General features: G+C 36.9%; 4 protein-coding genes across 5 annotated transcripts; 2 read left to right on the top strand and 2 right to left on the bottom strand.

Moving 5' to 3' along the window:
* Positions 1 to 1,412: 1,412 nt before the first annotated feature.
* Positions 1,413 to 3,276, bottom strand: LOC113707974 (pentatricopeptide repeat-containing protein At2g01860). The gene has a single exon (XM_027230391.2). It carries the CDS (start codon positions 3,127 to 3,129, stop codon positions 1,534 to 1,536), a length of 1,596 nt encoding a protein of 531 aa, XP_027086192.2. The 5' UTR covers positions 3,130 to 3,276; the 3' UTR covers positions 1,413 to 1,533.
* Positions 3,277 to 3,983: 707 nt separating this feature from the next.
* LOC113707728 (transcription initiation factor TFIID subunit 11-like) lies at positions 3,984 to 8,276 on the bottom strand. The gene is made up of 6 exons (XM_027230029.2): positions 8,130 to 8,276; positions 7,591 to 7,925; positions 6,306 to 6,393; positions 5,700 to 5,799; positions 5,353 to 5,515; positions 3,984 to 4,580 (listed from the first exon to the last, which is right to left on the bottom strand). The coding sequence occupies exons 2-5, from the start codon at positions 7,914 to 7,916 to the stop codon at positions 5,388 to 5,390; spliced, it is 642 nt and encodes a 213-aa protein (XP_027085830.1). The 5' UTR covers positions 7,917 to 7,925; positions 8,130 to 8,276; the 3' UTR covers positions 3,984 to 4,580; positions 5,353 to 5,387.
* Positions 8,277 to 14,522: 6,246 nt separating this feature from the next.
* On the top strand, positions 14,523 to 19,098 carry LOC140014308 (uncharacterized). 2 transcript variants are annotated; one of them, XM_072064933.1, is made up of 3 exons: positions 14,524 to 14,975; positions 15,227 to 17,399; positions 18,230 to 19,098. In XM_072064933.1, exons 1-3 carry the CDS (start codon positions 14,856 to 14,858, stop codon positions 18,565 to 18,567), a joined length of 2,631 nt encoding a protein of 876 aa, XP_071921034.1. In that variant the 5' UTR covers positions 14,524 to 14,855; the 3' UTR covers positions 18,568 to 19,098. The 2 variants fall into 2 exon arrangements, with proteins under 2 accessions (XP_071921033.1, XP_071921034.1); XM_072064932.1 differs by having other exon boundaries at positions 14,523 to 17,399.
* An 865-nt stretch (positions 19,099 to 19,963) lies between these two features.
* Positions 19,964 to 23,216, top strand: LOC113709086 (endoglucanase 24-like). Its single transcript, XM_072064934.1, has 6 exons — positions 19,964 to 20,386; positions 20,486 to 20,769; positions 20,921 to 21,358; positions 21,511 to 21,658; positions 22,101 to 22,267; positions 22,473 to 23,216. The coding sequence occupies exons 1-6, from the start codon at positions 20,158 to 20,160 to the stop codon at positions 22,803 to 22,805; spliced, it is 1,599 nt and encodes a 532-aa protein (XP_071921035.1). The 5' UTR covers positions 19,964 to 20,157; the 3' UTR covers positions 22,806 to 23,216.
* Positions 23,217 to 24,131: the final 915 nt, after the last annotated feature.

Raw genomic sequence — 24,131 nt, 5'->3', positions numbered from 1 at the left:
GGTGTAATATTGAGAAAGCTCCTTGAGTGTGCAATTCAATAGGAAAGCTCAGATTGAATTGAAGCCTGTGGCATTTATCAGATTACAAATTTCTCAGATAGCAGACGTGGCATATGAAATTGAGGGAGCTACAAATCAACGTATATAGCTTTAGTATACAACCAGAGCTAATGCTAGAGTCATCCAATTTCCAAGACAAAGCAGAATATGATGGAAAGATTAGTCAAAACTTTACAAGGCTTCATACACAGAATCTAAATACTTGGTAGCATCTAAATCTAATCCAGTCATGGATTTGAGAAAAGAGCATTAAAAGTATGTAGAGCAAAGGAAGGCCAAGGAAGACCATGTAGAAAGCTGAAAGAAAAACCCCAGCAAGGTCAGCTTCATTCAGAACAAACTGTAGCTTGTTGATCTAACAGCCTAACAGAATGTATCTGCGACAACAAAGACACCCAGAAGCCACAAGCGTGCACTTGCTCATAAACACAAGGCATGAAATTTATCTTGCTATATTAACTAACCAATTGCTTTACCTTTCCTCTCTTTTTTTTTCCTTTTTCCGAATATTTGCAGTACCTTACTGTAGAGTCAATAAAAATTTAAAGGAAATTATGTATAATACTATTTTTCTTCTATCAAACTTCACTTTAAAACATCAAAACTGGCTGAGTTATTCCAGTAGTTGAAATATTTGTCTTTTCCATTTACATTGAAATACTATTAGGTTTTTTATTATATGACTTCAAACAAAAGTGTCATGCGAATTACAGCAAGACAAGTATAGTTATAAGATTATGAATTTATTCTAGAACTAAAAGAAAATAAGATTCACTACATTTCTAAGGGCCTAGGATTGAACAAAGAGTAGACCACCTATAAATAGATTGGCCATAAGAAACAGAAGATGCTGAGCCATTTAAGATGCTTGGCTGGGATCCTAGGGACAAATATCTAGTCACTCTACCATGTCAATGAAGAAAATGCTTAGCCTTTTTTCCCAATACAGAACTCAAAGAACGCACATTGTGCTTCTAGTCTACAAAAGATGGATGTCATAGAGGTATTTCCTACTTTTCCTGTGGCACATTTATATCCACAGCTTTCTGAAAATGAACAACAAATATGCTGTTGAGGTATCATGACAGACTGGCTTTAGCAAGTTGAATGCAATATGAACAATGACCATGAGAAGCTACTTTGCATCAATTACTGTTCCCTTTCAAGACACTGTAGAAGATGCAGAGCAAAGACATCTTTAAACCATATTAAGTGGCAAAGGTAATGAAGGGAAAAGAAAAAGAAACAAGTATGGAAACACAGGAATAAAAGCAACTAAAAATCCTAATTAGAAGGGCAAAAGAAGAAATTCCATCAGCTAACTAGAAGGGCGACTAAATTGAATATCTGGATAAATTCAACTGAGATGGTCAAGGCTCAGAATATCATACTTTCAACAGAGTGCATACAGATCAAAATGAGCTGTCAGATAGAAGCAACAAAAATGAAATAGACAACAAAAGTTACCCTAATTCATTTATCCAGTTCAAACAATTGTGATCTTATTTGCTCATCCAGTTTGAACCCCGCCAACTCTGCTTCCTTGCAGATCTCCTTACACTTGGCTATTCTACCAGAAGACAAATAGATTTGAATCATGCAGCGGTACACATCAAAAGTTGGAGAAAAACCTGCCTCTTTAAGTTTTGCGAAATAGCGTACAGCCCTTGGGAGATCATCCAAAGCAACAAAAAGCCTTATTACTACTCTATAAGCAGGAAGATCAAAGAGGCAGTTTGTAGTTTCCATCTCCCAAACAACATCCAATGCCTCTCTATACCTCTTCTCAGAATAGCGACTATGAGTGACCGTAGTATACATGACTACACTTGGAACATGACCAGACATCTTGAACCAATCATAAAGCCCCTCCACAATGTGGAACTTCCCAAGCCTTACACAAACTTTCATGATTGCAGTACAGTCTTGTGGAGTCAAATTCAGATCCTCTCTTGCAGCAAGCTCTTCAAGTAAGCTTAAGACTAATACTTCTTTATCCGGATTCTTCCCTAGCTCCAAGATTAACTTAGCATATACTCCTGAGTCCAACATTCTTTTACTATCTCTAGCAGCTGAGAGAAGCTTCCACGCGATATTCAAACTTCCACCTTTAATAAAGCCCTTTACCATCGCTTCATATACATTCCGGCTGACCATGCTGATAAATTTAACGTCATCAAATTTGAAAGGCATTTTCAACTCATGTGATCTAGCCAAGACCTCAACAGTGGAAGCAAGAATCCTGTCATCTGGATACAAATGTAGCTGTTTCTGAGTCCAACAAAACACAAGTAAAGCTTTTTCAGGACAACTCATATGGCCTAGCTCACGAACTGTTATGGACAAGGACCCTTTACGAAGAAACCGAGCCCACTTATTTAGAACCAGCGACACATTTTTCTCCTTGGGAGGGAGGTCTTTAATCTCCTTAGCTAAACCAACCAAAAAAGTTGGATTCCTGTACAACTGATTCGACACTGACTGCCTAGATACAGCAACTGATTTTCTTGAAAATTTCTTCTGGTTTGGAAGGCCTAAAGCTCTGTTCTTGCAGGGAAGTGGCAGCGGTAAAGGCCTTTGTCTATTCAAATTTCCAGGCTTCTGAGGTATCCTCCCCCGGAAAAGTGAGGATATTGCCTCAATCTCATCTTGGTCCCACATAATTTCACCATTTTCATCATGACTAACGTAGCTTCCTTCTTCCTTCTCTTCATCATCAACTACAAGATCATCAAAGTTGTTATCATCTATAAAGATGTCATTGGTAGAAGAGCCAGGCATACTCCTCTTGGCAACTGTATCAAGACCGAGAAGGCTGGGGTTTGGGGGAAGCTCGGGTCGGCGTGGATTATGCAGGTTCTTGGGAAGTTTCCTGTAATACAGTTTGGTATTCTTACTAGCACAAGAGCGTGCCATTAAATTCATGTTTCTTCCAGTATTATAACTGCATTGGATGAACAGACCTGAAGAACTAGCTCCATATAGAATTCTGCTGCTTGTTATTGTAGTTTCGGAGAATGGGTATGCACCCAGTGAGCCAAGAAAGCTCCTCTGCTCCATAAGTGCCATAATGATTAAATTCAGAATCTTCTCTTAAACATCTCGTCGAACAGCTTATGGGTCCGAGTATAGTTGTTAAAGATGGAGTAAGAATGTGGCAGGATTGTCAGTATATTCCCAGTTTACCACTGCTTCTTCTTTGTGTAGACAGCGATGTTGACCGCATTGCGTAAATAGAACTAATTCATGTACTCAGACACAAGGTAAACCAAAAAAGAGAAAGGAAGTGACCGCCAATTAAATAAGGACCTTCTTCTTTAAAAGCAAAATCAAGAAACATCAAATGGGTTCCGGACCTTCCGGTGGGGTCAGATTCGGACCGGAAATATCAGCCAATTTGGATTTTGAAATTTTTTTATCTTAAACCCTCACTTGTTATCAAAGGTCCTGGTTCAATAGCTACCATTCGGGCAACAACGATTTGAATTGAAGTTTTATAAAGAAAATTTTTTATGTGATCACATTTTCGAATTATTTTTTTATTTAATATATATTAAATTATTATAATATGTTTTTTTACAAAAAATTCAAAAAATATTAATTCAAACAAGATCTATATAAAATAAAAGTCTATCTAACAGGCACTTATTTGACACTCGTCCAAATACTCTCTTTGTTTTGTTATCGCAACACCCGTTCTAAATACGCTCATTCATATATAAATAAACACTCATTAAAATACATTTCAAACATTATATTTTTAAAAATTTAAGATTAACTAAAAAACATAAATAAATATAAAAAAGGGTAGATGAAATTAAATAAAAAATATGTAAATACAAAGAGAGAGAATAATTATTAATATCTGTATATATATATATATATATATATTAGATGAGATGAATTTTAGATGTTTTAACAAATGCAACAAATGCCTAATGGACTCCTTTAGAAAAACCCGTAAAAAAAAAATCGTTTGTGTACATTTATAGTTGCTTGGAATACCAGATTAAACCGCATCAAGTTAGAAATTGACTGCCCACTCCAATCGGTGAGCTTATAAATCATAGTATTGATTCCCAAACTAACACTCTCAATCAAGTGGATGATGATCTGCAGCCACACAACCATGAAATCACTAGGCAATCCTTCAATAGTCAAGCGGAAGAGTTTTGAGCTTAATCAGCTTACGTGCCTTTGCGAGATATACACCACCCAAATCACTAGCCTACCCTTTAATAGACAACTCACCAAGACGGGTGAACTACACCATCCAAATTCTAAACTTGTAAAGTTTGGACATAATTGCAATTCGAGGTCTTAACTCTCTGGCCGTGCAATGCCGGATGGATGACTGATAATGGTAACTCACGCTCAATTCCTCCAGTAAATCTCTGCAGCAAGAGTCTTCTTCTTTGGAGGAAAGCATAATCCTTTGCATCCACATAAACCATCTTATCATCACATCTTTTTTGTCAGTTCTCCGGGCATGCTTGGGCTTATAGGCTATAGCGACCCTTCTGTAGACCCAAAAAAGTGATTTTTTGCGTCAAAGTGCAACGGCAGATAATTGTCATTGAAATGGACAAAAGAAAATATTTCCAATAATTAGCCCTTCAAATAACAGAAATTTAGGCATTTTCATGAGTTGTCAATACAACTTTTACTGGTTCCTATTACTAACCTCGGCTCCATCACCAACGTTCCCCCAAATAAAGTGCATGTAAAAAAATTACAATGTTATCTCATTTCTCAATGGAATCTATAATAGCAAAAACCTAAACATTCTGACAGACGTGCAGCTGCAAATCAGGACAGAAGAAGCTGTACAAGAGCTTATAATAAGACCACAAGCCACACTAGTCTATCATAATCCAGTTTGCTCTCTTGCACAAGGATCAAAGGTTCAAGTACATTAGGCTGAAATTTAGAATCCTCGATCCCTTATTTTACTCAAATGCAGAGTAAAATGCATATAAGATATCAGGGGAAGGATCAACAGGCGCTCAATCTAAAAAGAACATAAGGAACATAATGGTACAGCAACAATGAAGTCCGTGTATCTTCCTTGTACCATACATAATTTTCAAACACAGCAGGAAATGCATTGACGGCAGAAACAAAGCTAAAATCCAGGCATTTCACAGATATTGCAGACTACTGCAAAAAGTTAGCATGCTTTGCCAATATTGTCACCCAGTAAAGAAACAATAAGCAGAAGAACATTTTCTTACAATGCAGAAGAAACAAATTTCAAAACAAACCAGCAGCAGATGGAGGAGAATTCAACACCTGCATACATGATGGAATCTTGCTTCCAGATTTGTCTAGCGAAAAAGCCTTGGAACTGATCTTCTTGGAACCTTGCCTTCAAGTTTCAGTCTTCTAAATGCTTCCCTGATGTGGCAAGGCCTAATTGGCCCTCTCTCTTTTCTCTCTGTCATTACTATTCTGGCTGCAAGTTGTAGGCATCATAGTATCACGTTAAAGAAATTCTAGCACTTTCCACCGCTATACTTTTTGAAGAATCCACAATAAAAAATAATTAGATCTTTTCCCTGTGGCTTCCAACTGTCAAGAGACAAAAATTGCAAACTGACAAATGAATTTAAGACTCAGCTCGTAAATTGCCCATGTACCTGTTTCAACAAGCTCCCCAACAAACATTTTTGCTATACCAGATACTACAATTGTCATAGGAACAGAAATTTTTGAACTTCCAGTGATGCTCGTTAGCAACTGCAATGACAAAATGACAATATAAACGAACAACAGTACAAAACAATGTTATGATGCAAAAAGGATGTAGAGGAATAAATATGCCAGTGATCGTTTCTTATTGCCCAAGAAAAAAGACATGTGAGCTACATAAACAGGTATGTGGCCAGCATAGTCTCAGGTGTGCATGTCACTAACAGGTTCTGCCAGCTAATTTTCCCTCGTATTTTCTGTATGTTATCGACTGAAAGTTTGAATAAATCACTTCTCAAACTAGTTGGAGGGAATATTTGAAATATGACCACTAGGCTAACATTTCACATGCCCAGATAAATTTAGAATAAGAAACTATGAGACCACAGAAAGATCAGTACAAGTTAAAAAACAGTAAGAGAGAACAATCCTTTGCAGAAGATTATGATGAAAAAAACAAAATGAAAGACCAACGATAATTCAGATACTGTGTACAGCAAGATGTATTGATGTGGGGAGAGGGGAAAAAGGGCTTTCTAGTTGTTATAGCGTACCCGCTTCATGTTGGCTTTCTGAAATCCTGATCTTCGAAATGATTCATATCTATTCATTTGCTCATCAGTGAACTGTGATAAGATGGTCCTATAAACACAGGATGCATTAAAATGGAGAAAAAGAAATAGAAAAAAAATTACAGAAAAATCATAAACACTCTCTCTCTTAGAGCTAATACAAATAATTGAATGCTGTTCACATTTCAAAGAAATCTATTCTGCGTTTTGTTGCTTTCCCAGAATCAAAACACATTGCAATCATTTCCTAAGAGTATATATCAAAAACATTTCTGTTACTCAGTTGACAAAGAACACGAGAACAACAACTTGAGCCAATTTACTTTCTCAAATCAATGAAATGGCGGGTACATAACATGCACTTTTATTTTTTATTTTTTTTTTTGGTTTTCTTGGGAGGTACAATTTTTTTTTTTTTTTTTTTTTTTTTTTTTGAGTTTCAGATTGCAGGATGAAACATAATTACCAACTTTAAGTATAAAATATTTTTAAAACTTGAAGACTGAAATAGTTACATCTCCTCAGCAGAACTATTTATACATCAAAGTCCCAAATGGCATATTGCAAATAACAAGCCATCATCAGCCAGGTGTTGAGAGCTATAATTCCTTGGAAGGAATTTAATTATAAAAGGGATTTTATCAAGCACAGACTAAACATTAAACAACTAAAAATGACTTCTTTGTCCTTATTAGGTAACATGTGATTGCTGAGAATACATGAAATGGTAATTCACATTAAACTTTCCTTTGGTTTAACTCAATTTTCTGTCATTCTCCCATCTTTTTTTCCCCCTTTTTAGTAGATATATATTTTTTACCTATCCTGCAACAGGAGTGACCTTATGGCCTAAAAAATAGATTCTATAACTTTGAAGAGTAACAGGCAATATTATGAACAAAAAGAGAAACGGTAAATTCGTCGCCTTTCCTTACCAGAACTCACGCTCCAATCATGTTATCACCCTATCTTCTTTTCCATTTCCCATAAGTAGTTGGTGTCTTTTTTTCCCCCTTTTTCTCAAACATCACACAATTTCCTTTTCTAAACCACGTTATTGTTTCCTAAAATCATGATGCAAATACAATGTTCTTGAAATGAAATGAGTAAAAGTCGTGTATGTGATGTAAATGCACTTCAATCATCTGGCAAATGCCATAGACTATAACAATACACGGAAAGATATTTTGGTGCAATAATTTTCTTAGCATTAGGAATAAATTTAAGGGAAACAAACATATTAACGAGAATCCAACATAAGACTTACTGCATTTTGGCCATTTTATCAGGGTCACCACTGGGAGGGAACTTGCCAAGCTCAATTTCCATGTTCTCTTCATCTTCCTCCTCATCTTCTTCTTTGGACTTGACAATTGGACCAGCAGCTCCAATTGAAATCGCCGCACCAGTGGTGGTTGAAGGCAATGAAGGTGGAACGCTTGTACCAACGTCATCTCCTTGACCACTAGCTGCTGCTGCTGCTGGGGTTTGTGTTTCATTCTCATCAGCGGCAATAGGTGATTCAGGTGGTGATTCTTCTTGCTCCTCGAATGCAACTTCAAAGGGATCCTTTGATTGCTTCATTGTCTGCATTTGTTACTTCTGCTCGATGTTTCAAAAAACAAGTTTATCAATTTCTAGGATAAAGAATCCTTCTTCCCAAATAAACCCCAAAAATTATTTTAAAAAAAAAAAACCCTAGCTCCGGAGAATCTCAGAGAATAAATTCCATAAATGTTCATGATTTGTGCAGGAAAAGAAAATTTAAAGTAGTGAACCGCGAAAAGGAAATTTATTTGGTCTTACTATGACGTCGCCGTCGGAAAGGTGGTTGTGGTGGCGTACCCGCTGCAGCCGCCGGCGATTGTGAATTGCACGGAGATCTAGTAGGGCTTTTAAGGGCGAGAGAGCAGGATTGGGAACGGGCAATGGAACGATGAAATTTTATAGGATGGGCTTTCCTGTCAATCTTTCCTCTTAATTGTATTTTTTTTGAAATTCCAACTACAAGCTGAGACAGCACTTGAAGGCGTGCGAATATGATGCCAGTTGAAGTTGCGTCTTTAAAGTCCTTTTAGGAGAAGGATATACGTCTCTTTGCAGGCGTGATCTTAGTAAAATCGAATTTACGCCTTTAAAATTCACCAAAAGGGAAAAGCACGCCTGTAGTTCTTTCTTTTTCTTCATCGTTAGGCATTATGAGGGTGATAATAAACACCTTTTTTTTTTAACCTTTCCTTTTTATATATTTTTTTCCAGAGAAGGTGAAAGAAATGAATAAGGTATTAAGAGTTACTTAAAAAAATGATTAACCATACCGTGTATTTACTATAGGCTATCAGCATTGGATAAGTGACAATACTTGAATAATTAAGAGCAAATTACCTGAATGACCACCAAATTCTTAAAATTATTGAATTTTGATCATTGCACTATTGAAAGTTTGGTTTTAACCACTGAACCATTTGAAGTTTAGATATCGAGCTATTCCATTAGATTTAATCGTTAAACATGACAGATTTGAGTATTCGCATGATTCATGAGACAAAAGGAAAAGGCACAATTAACGATTAAATCTGATAGAATGATCTGAAATTTAAACTTTAGATAGTTTAGTGACCAAAACCAAACTTTTAATAATTCAGTGGTTAAAATTCAACGATTCCAAAAGTTCAGTAGTCATGCGAATAATTTTCTCAATAGTTAAAAGTAAAAATAGACATGCATAGAGTTATAGGTATAATTAAAGTAAAAGTAGTTTTGGTAAGGGGAAAAAAAGGAAATTCATAAAGTGATGCTAAATATTAACTCCAAACCCCTTCCTCAACCTTTATACATAGTATAGATATTCAAAAAAAAAAAGTTCTGTATTTCATATATTTGAAAATATTCTTTACAATAACTCTAAAAAAATACTCATTACTTTTACATTGTATTTTATCTTATATTTTAGCAGAAGATGGATAAAATTTAAGACATAGGGAGGGGGAAGGGATTAGAATTCAAGATCTCTCCATTTTTGAACCTCAACTTTAATAAATGTACCAAAGCCTTCTCGGCAATTTTTAACCAATCATATAAAACACGTAACAATAACCTTAGACATATTATATTTCAATTTTTGAAAAAAAGATTTAAGATTTATGTAGGAATAATGACATACCTTTTGAATTGTACATAAAATAGTAATGACATATGTCATAATTTTTATAGAATTATAAAAAATAAATTAATAAGATGATAAAACTTTAGTAAATTTAATGTCTCATACACAAGGATGAGAGTTAAAATTGGTATGAGTGTAGCTTAAACTTCGAAAATGTGTGCAATTAATAAAAATATATTAAAATAATAGAATTATTTTTTGTTAAAAAGATAATAGTTTAAAAAGATTCACCTGTGTCAAAGGAGTATTTTAATATTTTAGGAAACTGATAGTTTTATTTTGAGAGAGTGGCAATTGATAGTTAAAATGTTGCTGTCATCTTTAAGAATATATAGGTACATTTGGCAATGCATTAAAGTGAAACATTTTGTTCATACTTATATACAGTAAGACTTTACGCAAACTTACTTTTGAAAAAAAAAAATTTCATATAATACCCCATATTATACATGTCCTCTATTTCACTAACTATGATTTGAATTTGTGTTTTTTAAGATCAAAACATGTTCTTTTGAAGGGGAATTTTGGGATAATTAAAATTAGAACTTACAGATTGGCTGCCTACAATTTTCTTGGGGTTGTTCTTTCAATTAATATTTTGAATTGTTTCATCTTTTTTTTTTTTTTGGGGTTCTAGATCAATTTGTGTTCTTTTCATAAGGATAATTGGGATTGGTTATACTAGGATCAAGCTCCAAGTAGTGCAGATGGTTCTTACAGTGTATGTATCAGAAGGCAAGTGAAGAACCTTCCATGGCTATTCATTGATAACCACTCCAGGGATCAATTTGACATTATCAAGTTGTTGGGATAATAGTTCATCCACTTTTCTCTCAATAACAACCCCCTTAATCCAGAGATAATTCATACATAAAAAGCAAATTTCATTAACTGATTGTTGGAAATCATTCAGTACAACTTAATTTACATTACTGCTCTAATGGCAATTGAACGTGCATTAGAAATAACATATGAAAGATACAAGGGATTTCAAAATTATCTTCTGATAAGATAAATCGCCAATGAGATGTGTTGAGATAGACCTAACATCCAAAAAAAAATTATATCTAGTTGTCACAATAACAAAAGAAGAAAAAGAAATACAAAGATCGCACTAGAAACTTCTAAGAGAATAGAAATTTCTCACTACAAACCCCTGAAAAGAAACGGAGAACTCTCACTAAAACTTAGGAGATGTTTATTAGAAAAATAAAATAAAATGAAATCTATGAAAGCGGCCTCTCTCTCTCAAAGAGGAAGGTCATGGTATCTCTCTTGAATGGGAAGGCCTTTTGAGAAGAGAAGAAAAGGGAAGGCCATGGTCTCTCTCTCCCAGATAGGAAGACCTTGTGAGAATTAAAAAAGAATTTAAAAAAACATGTAGACACCAATTAAGGTATACAAGTGGAACACTTGATCAGTGTTTTAAGAACCGGATCAAATTGACTGGTTCGACCAATCAAATTGCAATTTGGCCATGATATTGGTTCGATTCTATAAGAAACCCAAGAAATTTTTTTTAAAAAAATAGTCAAAATCTTGGTGAACCGAAATAAATCGGTTAAATTGGTCAATTCCAGTTTTTGAGTTTTGACTTGGGACTTGGACTTTTTTTACTGAGAGCTGCTCTTTTTTTTGGATTCTATCGAGCCCCAATATCTACAACTTAGTTGGTTGATGGGCCATTTTTTCCCACAATTTAAAAAAAAACCTTAGTCAGCCCAACTTAAAAACAAAATGATTAATCCAACTAAAAACTAAAGAAACTCTCAATTCCTTTTCTCCTTTAAAAATCTTCACTTTTAAAAGCTACTTTACAAGCACAGCACATCTCTCTTTTTTTTTTTTTTTTTCCTTTTTCTCTTTTCTTTTCTATCTTTTCTTTTACATTATTGATGGTGAAAACAATAATGAAGTTGAACTTAGCAGACAAAGAAGCACACTTGTTTTTCCTTTCCTGTTCTATCTTTTGTTTTCATATTCATGATTTTTTCTACATTTTTTGGAGTTAATTTTACAAATCCTATCGAATTTATTTTTGAATTGGGAAAGTTAAACTCTTCTTTGTTTAATTTAAGATATTGGATAGATTTGTTCATAACTTTTTTTTATGAAATACTTTTTATTTTATTTGGTAGATGAATTAGAAGGTATTAGATCAGTAAATCTTCTCCGAAAGATATTACAAAATTTAAGATTTTCGTGTTGATTTTACACATTTCTACTTATTTTTTATATTTATTTTAAAAAATTAAAAAAATCAATGAACCGGAGTTGAACAGGTTCAATATTCACCCGACCACATTACCGGTTCAATTACCTGTCTGTCCGAGTTTCAAAACATTGCACTCGGAGGCCCAAGCTGGAATAGGTTAGCTTTGAACAGTGGAACATCATCTCGGTTTTGCGTGCGAACCAATCCACAAATCACACCGAACTTAATCAGGACGTAGACATGCTTTAAGGTCCAGCAATAATTTTGATGTATGTAAAAGAGGGCTGCAGGCATTCTTAATCTTGCATCACCAGTCAATTTCAGAAGAAAAATTTGGATAACAGCAAAGTCACTTCCTTTTTTAATGTGACTTCTATTATTATACACACATGCCTGCATAGATAATGTCAGAATTAAGTTTGTTGAAGCTTCACAATCACTTGGCTATGGAGATTCTGGACCCTCCAATATTTGTAACGGGTTTGGGGAGACCCCAGCAAACAAGCACACAGGTGAAATTTCATTGGTTATGTATCAAAAGATGAAAAGCGACACTTTAAAGTAACTTTTGCATGGTTAGCAGAATGAATCTTGGCAAATCTGCTTATGCATATATTAATCCTTCTAGGAACTCGCATTATCCTCAAGGTTACGTGCAGAATTGAGATTAAGGAACAATTTAAGCATATAATATGGGAGCATGAATTCAAAGAGACTTTTAAAATTGTTAAAATTTATTAGCACTCCTGATCAATTTGCAATCTACACAGCTTCAAGGGTATAGTGTAGTTTATTAACCTGTGTTTTAACACTTTTTCATATAATTATCAAATAGTTTTAAAAGCTATATATAACTAACTCCTCGTAATTTGGACTAAAGCGTTATCGTAACTTAAATCGATCTGCTGCTGCGATGGAATTAGTTCAAATGTCAAGATTCCATTGAAAAATAGGGGCATGAAAATGTTCAGTGGATCCTTGGCCCAAAAAGTTTTCATACCTCATGCCATGCTGCTTCTTATTTTACTGCTGCATCTACTTCTTCTTCTTCCTTTTTTATTTTTATTTTTCCCATTTGATCTCTACGTACCTTATCATACTTTAACTAAAGAAACATTTTCTGGCACACAAAGCTGCAAAGCTCCACCATTTGAATACCATCCAGTCAAATGGCAGCAACTTGGACATGTTTTGACACTGCAACAAATCTTTGCTGGGCAGATAATGACTGACTCTATCCAAGTCTTTCCCACTATTAGCTCGCTAAACAAGGCCATACACAAAATTTTATGATCGAGCTTGGCCCTCCAAGCAGCTTGTGGGTTTTGTGACACCTTTGTGAATTGTGAGTGGAGAATATGATCATATGACATGACCATATATATATCAAATAGAAAAAAAGAAGATTCCATTTATAATAATAAAACTACGTACCTTTCCATGAACAGTCATCATGCATCATAATGCATAGCTGTTAGTATCATAGCTACACAAACAGGCCTGGCCGGGGTGCGTGTTGTAAGTGCAGGAGAAAGCATCCTTATCAGGATGCAAGATTGAGTGCATTGGTCTACTGCACGCATTGAGATATATTGAATATGTTCCCTCTTGGTCCCTTTTGCTTAGCTCAAATTTTTTTTTTCTGCTACATTTGGTCCTTCATTATTTGTATAAAAGTCTGCTGCCCACTTTCTTTGCTTTGATTGCAAGAACACATATTTTTAGATTTAATGGAGGGTCAAACTCAGCTTGAATCATCACACATGAGATGATCATGATCATGATCCTGGGTGGAAGAAGCCCTCTACTCTAGCCTCCCCCCCCCCCCCCCCCCCCCCAAAAAAAAAAAAAAAGCCACATTGTGCCTACTTGCCTAGCAATCACTTAAACATTATGGATTATTTGGCTCATAGAATTGAAGGGTTTCGACTGATTTTTGTTCAAAGTTAGAGTCTATTTGTTGGTTCATTTGAACTTTTCTGACAAAAACTCCCTGTTATGGTGGAGGGATAGACTCGGACTACTGTTGGTTTTATTAGAAAAGCTCACTTAATTTGGTTTTTTTTTTTTTCACGTGATGGAGCTATTAAGATGATAAGACTATGGATTAATCATTCTGAAACCAAAAAGAGAGATTCGAATCAAAACACAACACAGTTAAGTTCATAAAACAGCATATGAGCCCCATAAGGCTGATTCTTTTTTGACTTTCCCTCAGCCGTTTAAAGTCATTGACCAAATAAAATACAGGTTAACTGTCATTTTCCTTTCCCTCTTTGGTTTTGAGTGCTTGATTGAGAAAGAGGCAGTAAAGGGAAGAGAGGGAGAGAGAGGTGAAACTTTTTAAAGCATTGATTCATGCAAACTTTAAAATGAGAGCAAAGCTTTTGCTTTTCTTGGGAGTGGTCTAAAGTTTGAGAGGCGGGCTCCCTAAATTGCCAGGTTTGCTTTCCATGCCTATGTAACAAAGGAGCACTAGGGTCCCATATCCAAGGTACTCTCACATAGAAAGAAGAAAACAATGTATAAAACAAAAGAATTTTATACAGAATTTTGCAAGCCCTATGTAGATTTTATTCCTAACAAGTTTAAAATGACAGATTGACTGTGTTTTGCATCTTCGCCAATGTTTCAAGGCAAAGCAAAAGGATCATATATTATACGGGTATTAGGCTACATGTAAACAAAAAATAACAAAGAAAAAGGTATTCACAGTCACAAAATACTGCATCTTTAATTGATCAAATCAAACGGCCGACTGCCTAACAGGAAGATGCATCTTTATTCTTGAACTTTGCTTTTGCTTTTCTTGATAAAGTTAAAGATGATGAATCCACAATATACAGGGAAAGAAATTCCAGTGAATCGCTCAAAGTTAAATCCAAATAGCATCCAAGGACCTCCACTCCATACTCCATGCTCCATATTTGAACCTCTCCTCTCTGTATTTGTTTCACTCGTTCATCATAAAAATCTTTTGAAACCAATGGTTTATTCATATGCTGTTCTTGAAAAGGTTGGAATCAGCTAAGTAGCTAAAACTCGATTTTTCCCACATATCAGCTACGAATGGCAACTCTCAATCTTGTGATCAGACTAGCCATCTTCCCTTCTCTTCTCCTAGCCTTCCTTACTACTGCTACGTTGAGTCATGCATCACATAATTTGTTTCTCAGAAGGCAGGCGTCAGTTCTTGTTTCTGTCAAACAAAAGTTCCAGACTTCAAGCCCTTCTCTGGATAGTTGGAATATGTCAAACTACATGTTCCTCTGTATGTGGAATGGCATCACATGTGATGAAAATAGATTAGTAGTTTCATTAGACATATCCAATTTAAACCTCTCAGGCTCTCTCTCACCTGCAATAACTGAACTTCGATCCCTCATAAACATTTCAGTTGCTGGCAACGGCTTCTTTGGAGTTTTCTTGCCCGAAATTCACAAATTTGAAAATCTGCGAATTCTCAATCTTTCCAACAATGTTTTTAGTGGAAATTTGAGCTGGGAATTTTCCCACTTGCAGGAACTTGAAGTTCTGGATGGGTATAACAACAACTTCTCAGGTCCACTTCCATTTGGTATTTCTCAACTTCAGAAGCTGCAGTACTTGAACTTGGGTGGAAATTACTTTTCAGGGCAAATACCAGCTAGCTATGGAGGCCTAAACCAGCTCAATTTTCTATCCCTGGCAGGGAATGATTTGAGTGGTTTTATTCCTGGTGAATTTGGTAATCTTACCAGTCTACAGTGGCTCTACTTGGGATATTTCAATACGTTTGATGGGGGAATTCCGTCAGAGCTTGGCAAGCTGATCAACTTAGTCCATTTGGATCTTGCAAATTGTGGCTTGGTGGGTCCAATTCCAGCAGAATTAGGCCATCTGAAAATGTTGGACACTCTTTTCTTGCAAACCAATCAGCTTAATGGTTCAATTCCTCCTCAGCTTGGGAATTTAGCTAGCTTGAAATCTCTTGATCTTTCAAATAATGTTCTCACAGGAGAGATTCCAGCTGAGCTTTCCCCACTACAAGAGCTCACCCTCTTGAACTTATTCATGAACAGACTTCATGGTGAAATACCTCAGTTCGTTGAAGAGTTGCCTCAGTTGGAAGTGTTGAAACTTTGGCAAAATAACTTCACAGGATCTATTCCTCAAAAGCTGGGACAGAATGGTAAGCTAATTGAACTTGACTTTTCAACTAACAAGCTCACAGGATTGGTACCAAGTACTCTGTCCTCTGGTAGGAGGTTGAGAATCTTAATTTTGCTCAACAATTTTCTTCTTGGTCCTTTACCTGATGATCTTGGCCGTTGCAAATCACTTTCTAGAGTCAGGCTGGGGCAAAATTTTTTGAGTGGGTCAATCCCACATGGATTTCTTTACTTGCCTGATCTATCACTAATGGAACTGCAGAACAATCTACTTGCTGGACAACTTGAAGAAACGAATGCCCAGGTGTCTACAAAACTTGAGGGCCTCAACCTATCCAACAATCGGTTATCTGGCCCTCTTCCCATATCCATTGGAAAATTCTCTGGTCTGAAGATTCTTCTTCTAAACGGTAACCATTTCTCAGGCAATATACCGTCCGAAATTGGGAGTCTTGGTAACATGTTGAGGTTAGACATGAGTAAAAACAACTTCTCTGGCAACATTCCACCAGAAATTGGTAAATGTCTCTCTCTCACTTATTTAGACCTGAGCCAAAATCAACTTTCAGGTCCGATTCCTGTTCAAATTGCTCAAATTCATATCTTGAATTACTTCAACATCTCTTGGAACCATTTGAGCCAGAAACTTCCGAAGGAAATTGGTTCCATCAAAAGCCTGACTTCTGCTGACTTTTCCCACAATAACTTTAGTGGTTCAATACCTGAAACTGGACAATATTCAGTTTTCAACTCCACCGCTTATGTTGACAATCCTGATCTTTGTGGATCCTACTCGAATCCTTGCAACTACTCTACCGCTGCAGAGTTAGCGCACAACTACCAAGGTGATGGCAAATCAAAGGTCCCAGCCAAGTACAAGCTCATATTCGCATTGGGACTCCTAGTTTGTTCGCTAATTTTTGCTGTTCTGGCAATAATTAAGACCAGAAATGCAAGAAAACACTCAAAGTCCTGGAAGCTGACAGCATTTCAAAAGCTAGAATTTGGAAGCGAGGACATATTAGAGTGCTTGAAAGAGCACAACATCATTGGCAGAGGTGGAGCAGGGATAGTGTATAAAGGTACAATGCCAAATGGAGAGGAAGTAGCAGTGAAAAGGTTGGGAATAAGCAAAGGGTCTCATGATCATGGCCTATCGGCAGAAATTCAAACACTGGGGAGGATCAGACATCGTTACATCGTCCGGTTGCTGGCATTTTGTTCGAATAAAGAGACAAACTTGCTTGTCTATGAATATATGCCAAATGGAAGCTTAGGTGAAGTTCTTCATGGAAAGACTGGAATATATCTGCAGTGGGATACGAGGCTAAAAATAGCTATGGAAGCTGCGAAAGGCCTTTGTTACCTACACCATGATTGTTCCCCTCTAATTATTCACCGTGATGTGAAGTCCAACAACATCCTGCTTAATTCTAATTTTGAGGCTCATGTAGCAGATTTTGGTCTAGCAAAGTTCTTGCAAGATAATGGAACATCAGAGTGCATGTCTGCAATTGCAGGCTCCTACGGCTACATTGCTCCAGGTATTTTCTTTAATTCATTATCAAATGTCATCAATCTAAATTTCAGCATTTAAGCATCACTCACAGAAACTTCAGATTCTTGTTCTTTTAGTCTTTTTATTTCATAATATCATCAAGATCTAGTCTTTTTTCTAAAAATCTAGTTCTCCTCTGAACCGAAAGCTATAACACTTATTTGATATTCCCTCTTTTACACGTAATTCCATGGTATATTATCCATGGACGATATATACTTACCTTTGGACCACAGTAGTGTGCATAGGAGTGGATTCCAAGAAAAGCAAGATTACCACAGTAGTGTGCACAGGAGTGGATTCCAAGAAAAGCAAGATTACCACCGACTTAAAGGAAAATTCTTCCATAGCCTTTATCCTGCTCCTGATTCTTGAAAACCTCTAATGTGAATTCATTCAGATACCGAAGACAAAGAAGCAAGTTTTCTACTTTAAACTGAACAACCATGAAAATGTACAAGAATCCAAAGTATTCCTCCTCCGGAATCCCAACTTCGGAATCCTAATTGGGATCTAAGCTTTCACTTTCTCCAAGACCCATAAAGAGAAAGATACAAAGAAATACAGACAATCACCTTTCCCTTTATGAAACACATGCCGTCACTTTCATCCACTGATGGTTGAAATTCCCTGCTTTTCAGTGTAAGAGAATAGTGACTCAGGCATATTGTAAAAGACTGGTGCTACCCTTTATACATTTGCATGTTGAATTTCCTTTCGCTATTGAAATTTTTAACTTTCTGAGAATTATATTTCCTGATTTTTGCGTATATTACTACTAACTGGTTGGCCTTATTTGTTCCTTTCACCTAACAGAGTATGCTTACACCTTGAAAGTTGATGAAAAGAGTGATGTTTATAGCTTTGGAGTGGTACTTTTGGAGCTTATAACAGGTAGAAGGCCCGTTGGCAACTTTGGCGAAGAAGGTTTAGATATCGTTCAGTGGGCAAATATTCAGACAAATTGGAGCAAAGAAGGGGTGGTGAAGATCCTAGATGAAAGGCTTAAAAATGTTCCCCTTAATGAAGCAATGCAGGTCTTCTTTGTTGCAATGCTGTGTGTTCAAGAACATAGCATTGAGCGGCCGACCATGCGAGAAGTAGTCCAAATGCTTGCTCAGGCTAAACAACCTAACACATTTCACATGCAATGATTTTGTTTAAGCAAAGTGGGATCATCTTAAATTCACAATAATAGTAGCAAGCAAGCATTAAAATGCTGTAATTTTTCTCATGCAATCTTGTTCCTAGGCCGATCAATGGAGTTAGTTGTAGCATGTGAAATTGTGAATTGAAGCAAGATCTGCTCTGCTGGTTGCAGATTTGAAGGGGTAATATTGGTTATTTGTAGAGATGTAAACAGTGAAAGTGAAGCTGATGGCAAGACTGAAATTCAGACTACATCATTGAGTTATGATTTTTATGGTCAGAAGAGAAAAATGATGTGAGAGTGAGAGGTCAAGTTTTCTTAGTTTCTGAAATTTGTCCATTGTTGTACTTTTTCTATAAACCACCACCACTTTGGACGCACTTAGCTTGTTCAATAGCAGCAGTCAGAAAAAACCTTAGAAATAGAGCATCTGTACTATAAATCTTTGCATCCTTCCCATAAAATGCTGCACTAAATCTGCCCCTTGTGCAGCTTGTATTATGCACTATAACTTTATAAGCACTTTTCTTGGAAACTATTTCACTTGAATGCCCTTCATAGATAATTAGATATAACTACATGTGAATTTACTAGACTTTGAATTACCTATGACCTAATTCAAATTTCCACTAAATTAGTTGTCCTAACTCTTAACCATGATGACAATAGCTAAACCAAAACCTGAACCAAAAATGTTGTTGGGTTTAACCTAAACCTTAAATTTTCATCCCACAACAAAAGGTTGGTTTAATAATTATTGCATCAAAAACCCACAAAGATTTGAAAATTGGGGCCTCAAAAACCCACAAAGGTGGAATTACAATTTTTATTTTAAGTGGATGGGTTGATTTCCAGCATCCAACAATGCAAGTTGTTTGTGTTGGTTGACCAAATTAATCAAATGCTCCAGGCTTTAATAACTTAGCTTCAAGAGAAGTATTATATTTTCTTTATGGATGATGCATGTCTAAAGGTTACATGTTCTTATGAACGCAAAAATATTCTGATTAAAGCAGATGCTTTTTGAGAAACTTTTGAGCTTAGCCAATCCATCTTATCATGCTCATAAATATTCTCGCCCTGAGAAGGACTGCTTTGAGAGCTATAGCTATGAAAGCAACTCACCAAGAGTGCAGCTGAACTGAGCTAATAATCATTGACATAAGTACCATTACTAGCAACTTATGTATGAGTTATGAGGGTATCTGTTTTCATTTTTATTATGATTAGTTTTTGAGGAAGGATGGTATCAATAGATTGGGATGCCCTTTATCACCTTATGCATAGAGACAATCTGGATAAGTACTGTATTCCTCCCTAGAGCAGTTCGCTTTTGTCCTAGTGCAAAAAAGGGATCAACCACCGGCACGGAATTCATATTTAATCTGATCAATCCTTGTGGCACATATATCTTAGAAGAGACTCAAGAAATCAACCATTTTGTACTCAGTCCAGGATTGATTAATTCAAACTTCTGATCATAATCATGGTTGCTTTGATATGAAATTCCCCTCCAGGATATATATATATATGTGTGTGTGTGTGTGTGTGTGTGACACGCAGAGGAAAGTTGCAGGTAGTTGAGATTGAATGAATGGAAGCAAAATCACCAGATTCACCAACGAAGTCCAAAGGATGGAGCTGGATGCTGCTCGTGATTTTTTTTGCAGCCCTTGTCTTGCTCGCCTGTGCATTTACGCTATGGTATGATGTTCACAGATCGAGGCGTTCTCAACACCGTCCTGCTAGACCACCAAGCGTAGTTGATGAAAAATATGCTAATGCTCTCGGGGTTGCTATGCAATTCTTTGAGGTTCAAAAATGTACTATGAGCTAAGTTGATTTTGCTTTGCCCATCACTCGTGCATGTATTTTTGTATTTGCTTGTTATTGTTTTATTTATGTTTAAATTTTTAATGCAGCTGGTAAATTGGTGGATAATAAGATAGCCTGGAGGGGAGATTCAGGTTTGCAAGATGGACGAGAAGAAAATCTTGATTTATCGAAAGGGATGTATGATGCTGGGGATGACATGAAATTTGGATTTCCAATGGCATTTACTGCAACAATGTTGTCGTGGGCCATTTTGGAATATGGACAACATATGCAAGAAATGAAACAGTTGAAAAATGCTCAAGATTCCCTGAAGTGGGTAACTGATTATCTCCTAAATGCGCATCCTTCTGACAATGTGCTAATCATCCAGGTTTGTTAATTCAGTTCTGAAGTTGGCTTGTCACTCTGCTGATGAAAATATTATTGTTGTAATCCCTGATAAGTCTTGTTCTGCCTTTAGTTTCCATTATGTCAAGCATGAATGGAATGTTAACTCTGAATGCTGTAAATGACAATAAAAGGTTGGTGATCCTGAGGTGGATCACAACTGCTGGGAGAGGCCAGAAGCCATTACAGAAGCACGGCCACTCACACAAGTGAACATTTCATATCCAGGAACTGAGGTTGCAGCAGAAACCGCAGCGGCTATGGCATCTGCCTCGTTAGTGTTCAAGTCTATCAACAAGACCTACTCACAAATGTTGCTGAAGCATGCTCAGCAATTGTTCAGTTTCGCAGATACTTACCGAGGTTCTTACAGTATCAGCATCCCCCAGGTACAAAAGTATTACAATTCATCAGGATATGGTGATGAACTCCTGTGGGCGGCTGCTTGGCTTTATCATGCTACTGGAGACCAGTCATACCTTAAATATACTACTGGTGCAAATGGAAACTCTTTTGCTAATTCGGGAAATCCGACATGGTTTTCCTGGGATAACAAGTTGGCTGGAGTTCAGGTATAGAAAGTTTAAAAGTGAAATAATTAAGCTACAGTCTAGAGTCGTGGTGCAATATTGATAGTTAATCTGTAGCTTTGTCTTGGTTATCTATAAGATAACCATGACCTCGTGGGTTGGAAATGATTTGACTAGATTTTAGTGCAATTCAGGTTCTTCTATCCAGAGTAAGCTTCTTTGGTTCAGCCGATACCTCTGATGCTGAAAATCTCGGCCTTCAGAAGTACAGGAGAACTGCTGATGCTCTTCTGTGTAGCCTTCTCCCCTATTCCTCATTGGCAACACCTAATAGAACAGAAGGTGATACTCTGTCTACCAATTGAGCAACTTTAATCCTTAATCTGTGCCTAAATCTTATGAAAACCGATACAATAAATCGTTCAAAACCTATCTGGTTGTAATGATTATTGAGTGAAGGCTTCTTTGTTTAACTTTGTAGCCAAGCAAGAAGAGAATGAATCAATTGGTAGAAAGCCAGCAAAAAGATATCTTTAAAGGGCAGTTTTTTACACTTTAGGATGAATTTTCATGATGCAGATGAATATTCCGTAGCAACTAGCAACAATATTTCTGGTATCTCTACCAATTTTAACCATCTTGGGGTAATCCAGGTGAATGCCACCAATATAAATGACATGAGTATGTACTAGGGCTCAAATTAAACTTGCATCACAAACACAGGCCACCTTCTCAGGTGTATGATTAAGCAGCTGTGAAACTTCATCAATTTTTACGCATGTAGGTGGGCTGATATGGGTGACAGAATGGAACGCTTTACAATACTCTGTTGCCTCGGCATTTTTGGCGGTTCTTTATAGCGATTACATGTTCTGGTCCGGTACACCAACCCTGTATTGCAATGGAGACCAATACGAGCCAATGGACCTGCGAAGTTTTGCAATTTCACAGGTACTTCTTTCTTTAATCACAGTATCTAAGAACTGATTTAGCTGCATTAATTGGCCACATCGAGTAGCTCTAGAAAGGGTGGTCCCAGTTAAACTACTTCTAAAGTCTCTCAAGAACCAAAGTCTTGTTGCATGACACGCCAAGATCATGATTCTAGATTTTCCCATTTCCTATTGTAATCTTGTTTTCAATCAACTTAATTCAGGCAAATTATGTTCTGGGAAGTAATCCAATGAAGATGAGCTACCTCGTTGGATATAGCAGTGACTACCCCAAGTATGTACATCACAGGGGAGCTTCAATTCCGGCAGATGCTAATACAGGTTGCAAGGATGGGTTCAAGTGGCTTCGCTCACCATCTCCAAATCCAAACATAGCAACTGGAGCTCTTGTTGGTGGACCATTTCTCAATGACACCTACATTGATTCCAGGAACAATTCTATCCAAGCAGAACCAACCACTTATAACAGTGCCTTCATTGTTGGTCTTCTATCTGGCCTTCTCACCGCCTCTCCAAAACTTCCGTCTTTCACGTAGGAGAATACCAGTCTTGTCAATAAACTGTGCAGTAACATGTAAATGTGAAAGACGAGAATGAAGGGTATATAAACTGTACAGACATACCTGCATAATCATATATTACCTTCTCTTTTCTTTTTTTTTTGGGACACAGTGGGTATTCGGGATTCAATGGAGTAATGTTCCAGGCCCGACTAATTCCACTGCGCTTGTGTCCCTACCCTCAGAAGACACAAGACGTTAACAGGAGTCGAACCGCGACCACCCGATGCCAGGACCTGAAGAGGTTTCCCCCCGCACCAGCCGAGCCAATCCCAGGGGTGCATAATCATATATTACCTAGAATCTTGCAGATTTGGTACTGAATTTGTCCTCTGATGCCCATATTATATCAGAAACCTCTGGTCCGACTTGCCTGTCAAGATTAAAGACTTGATTGCTGATGATGATGGTGCTTAGATGTACCAATTTGGCGACAGTACAAGGACAGCCTAAATGAGGTGTCACCAAATGATGAACAATTTGCAATAAACACGAAAACCTTCATCCATTAAAAGCCAAAACGACAGAAGAAACATTAAGAAAAGGATCGTAGAGAAAAATTTGCAAATTCATAAACAAGACGGCCTAATGTCTCAATCATTTCGCATATTTTGACAATGCCAGCTTCCCGTTTTGCAGACGATTATGTACACATGATGAAACTATTCATATCTAACACATCCATCTCACTTTTGCGAGCCTGGTCAGTATCTATAAGATAATTATTGTGAAAAGGACTGGCTTTCATTTACGTCATCAATAATCAAAACTAGCATCTGCCATACTTTGTTCTACAGATGTCAATTGGCAAAATTTTCTGCCCATGGTGTTAAAATATAACAACAAAATTTAATGTTAGTCTGGATCAATTGCGTGACAAATTCAACGATTGATGGTTGACCGATCTGATACTGTCAATTGAATAAATAAGAATCTTGCGTCTACGATCTTATTTGGATTATATTTAATTTGAAATCGGTGGATTTTATAATTTTAATTAGCACATCGTAATTGATCAAAAACCAAAAAATTTCTCCAATATCAAATATATTTAACCCATTTTGTATCACTCAAATGTTAGACAGCAATGCTATAACCTACACTTGATTAATAGAAATAAGATACTAGATTAGTAGTATTAGTTGATGTGATCAGGGATGGCAACGGGGCGGGGTTGGGGCGGGGGACGGGGGAGGGGCGGGGTTGGGGCGGGGGACCCCTCCCCCGTCCCCCGCCCCGTTGCCTATTAGTTCCCCCCGTCCCCCGCCCCGTCCCCCGCCTCCCGTTCCCCCCGCCCCGCCC

This window comes from Coffea arabica, chromosome 9c, assembly GCF_036785885.1.
Source record: "Coffea arabica cultivar ET-39 chromosome 9c, Coffea Arabica ET-39 HiFi, whole genome shotgun sequence".
Lineage (NCBI taxonomy): Eukaryota > Viridiplantae > Streptophyta > Magnoliopsida > Gentianales > Rubiaceae > Coffea > Coffea arabica.
Note: the sequence above shows the minus strand (reverse complement) of the source record. Positions and strands in the feature narration are given on the sequence as shown.

Coding starts and splice junctions, on each gene's coding strand:
- LOC113707974 (XM_027230391.2), bottom strand. CDS start 3,129: ATGGCACTTATGGAGCAGAGGAGCTTTCTTGGCTCACTGGGTGCATAC.
- LOC113707728 (XM_027230029.2), bottom strand. CDS start 7,916: ATGCAGACAATGAAGCAATCAAAGGATCCCTTTGAAGTTGCATTCGAG. Junction 5,800..6,305: donor AGAAAGCCAACATGAAGCGG/GTACGCTATAAC, acceptor TTGTCATTGCAG/TTGCTAACGAGCATCACTGG. Junction 5,516..5,699: donor TGGGGAGCTTGTTGAAACAG/GTACATGGGCAA, acceptor TACAACTTGCAG/CCAGAATAGTAATGACAGAG.
- LOC140014308 (XM_072064932.1), top strand. CDS start 14,774: ATGGCAACTCTCAATCTTGTGATCAGACTAGCCATCTTCCCTTCTCTT. Junction 17,400..18,229: donor CTACGGCTACATTGCTCCAG/GTATTTTCTTTA, acceptor TTCACCTAACAG/AGTATGCTTACACCTTGAAA.
- LOC113709086 (XM_072064934.1), top strand. CDS start 20,158: ATGGAAGCAAAATCACCAGATTCACCAACGAAGTCCAAAGGATGGAGC. Junction 20,387..20,485: donor ATTCTTTGAGGTTCAAAAAT/GTACTATGAGCT, acceptor TTTTTAATGCAG/CTGGTAAATTGGTGGATAAT. Junction 20,770..20,920: donor ACAATGTGCTAATCATCCAG/GTTTGTTAATTC, acceptor TGACAATAAAAG/GTTGGTGATCCTGAGGTGGA.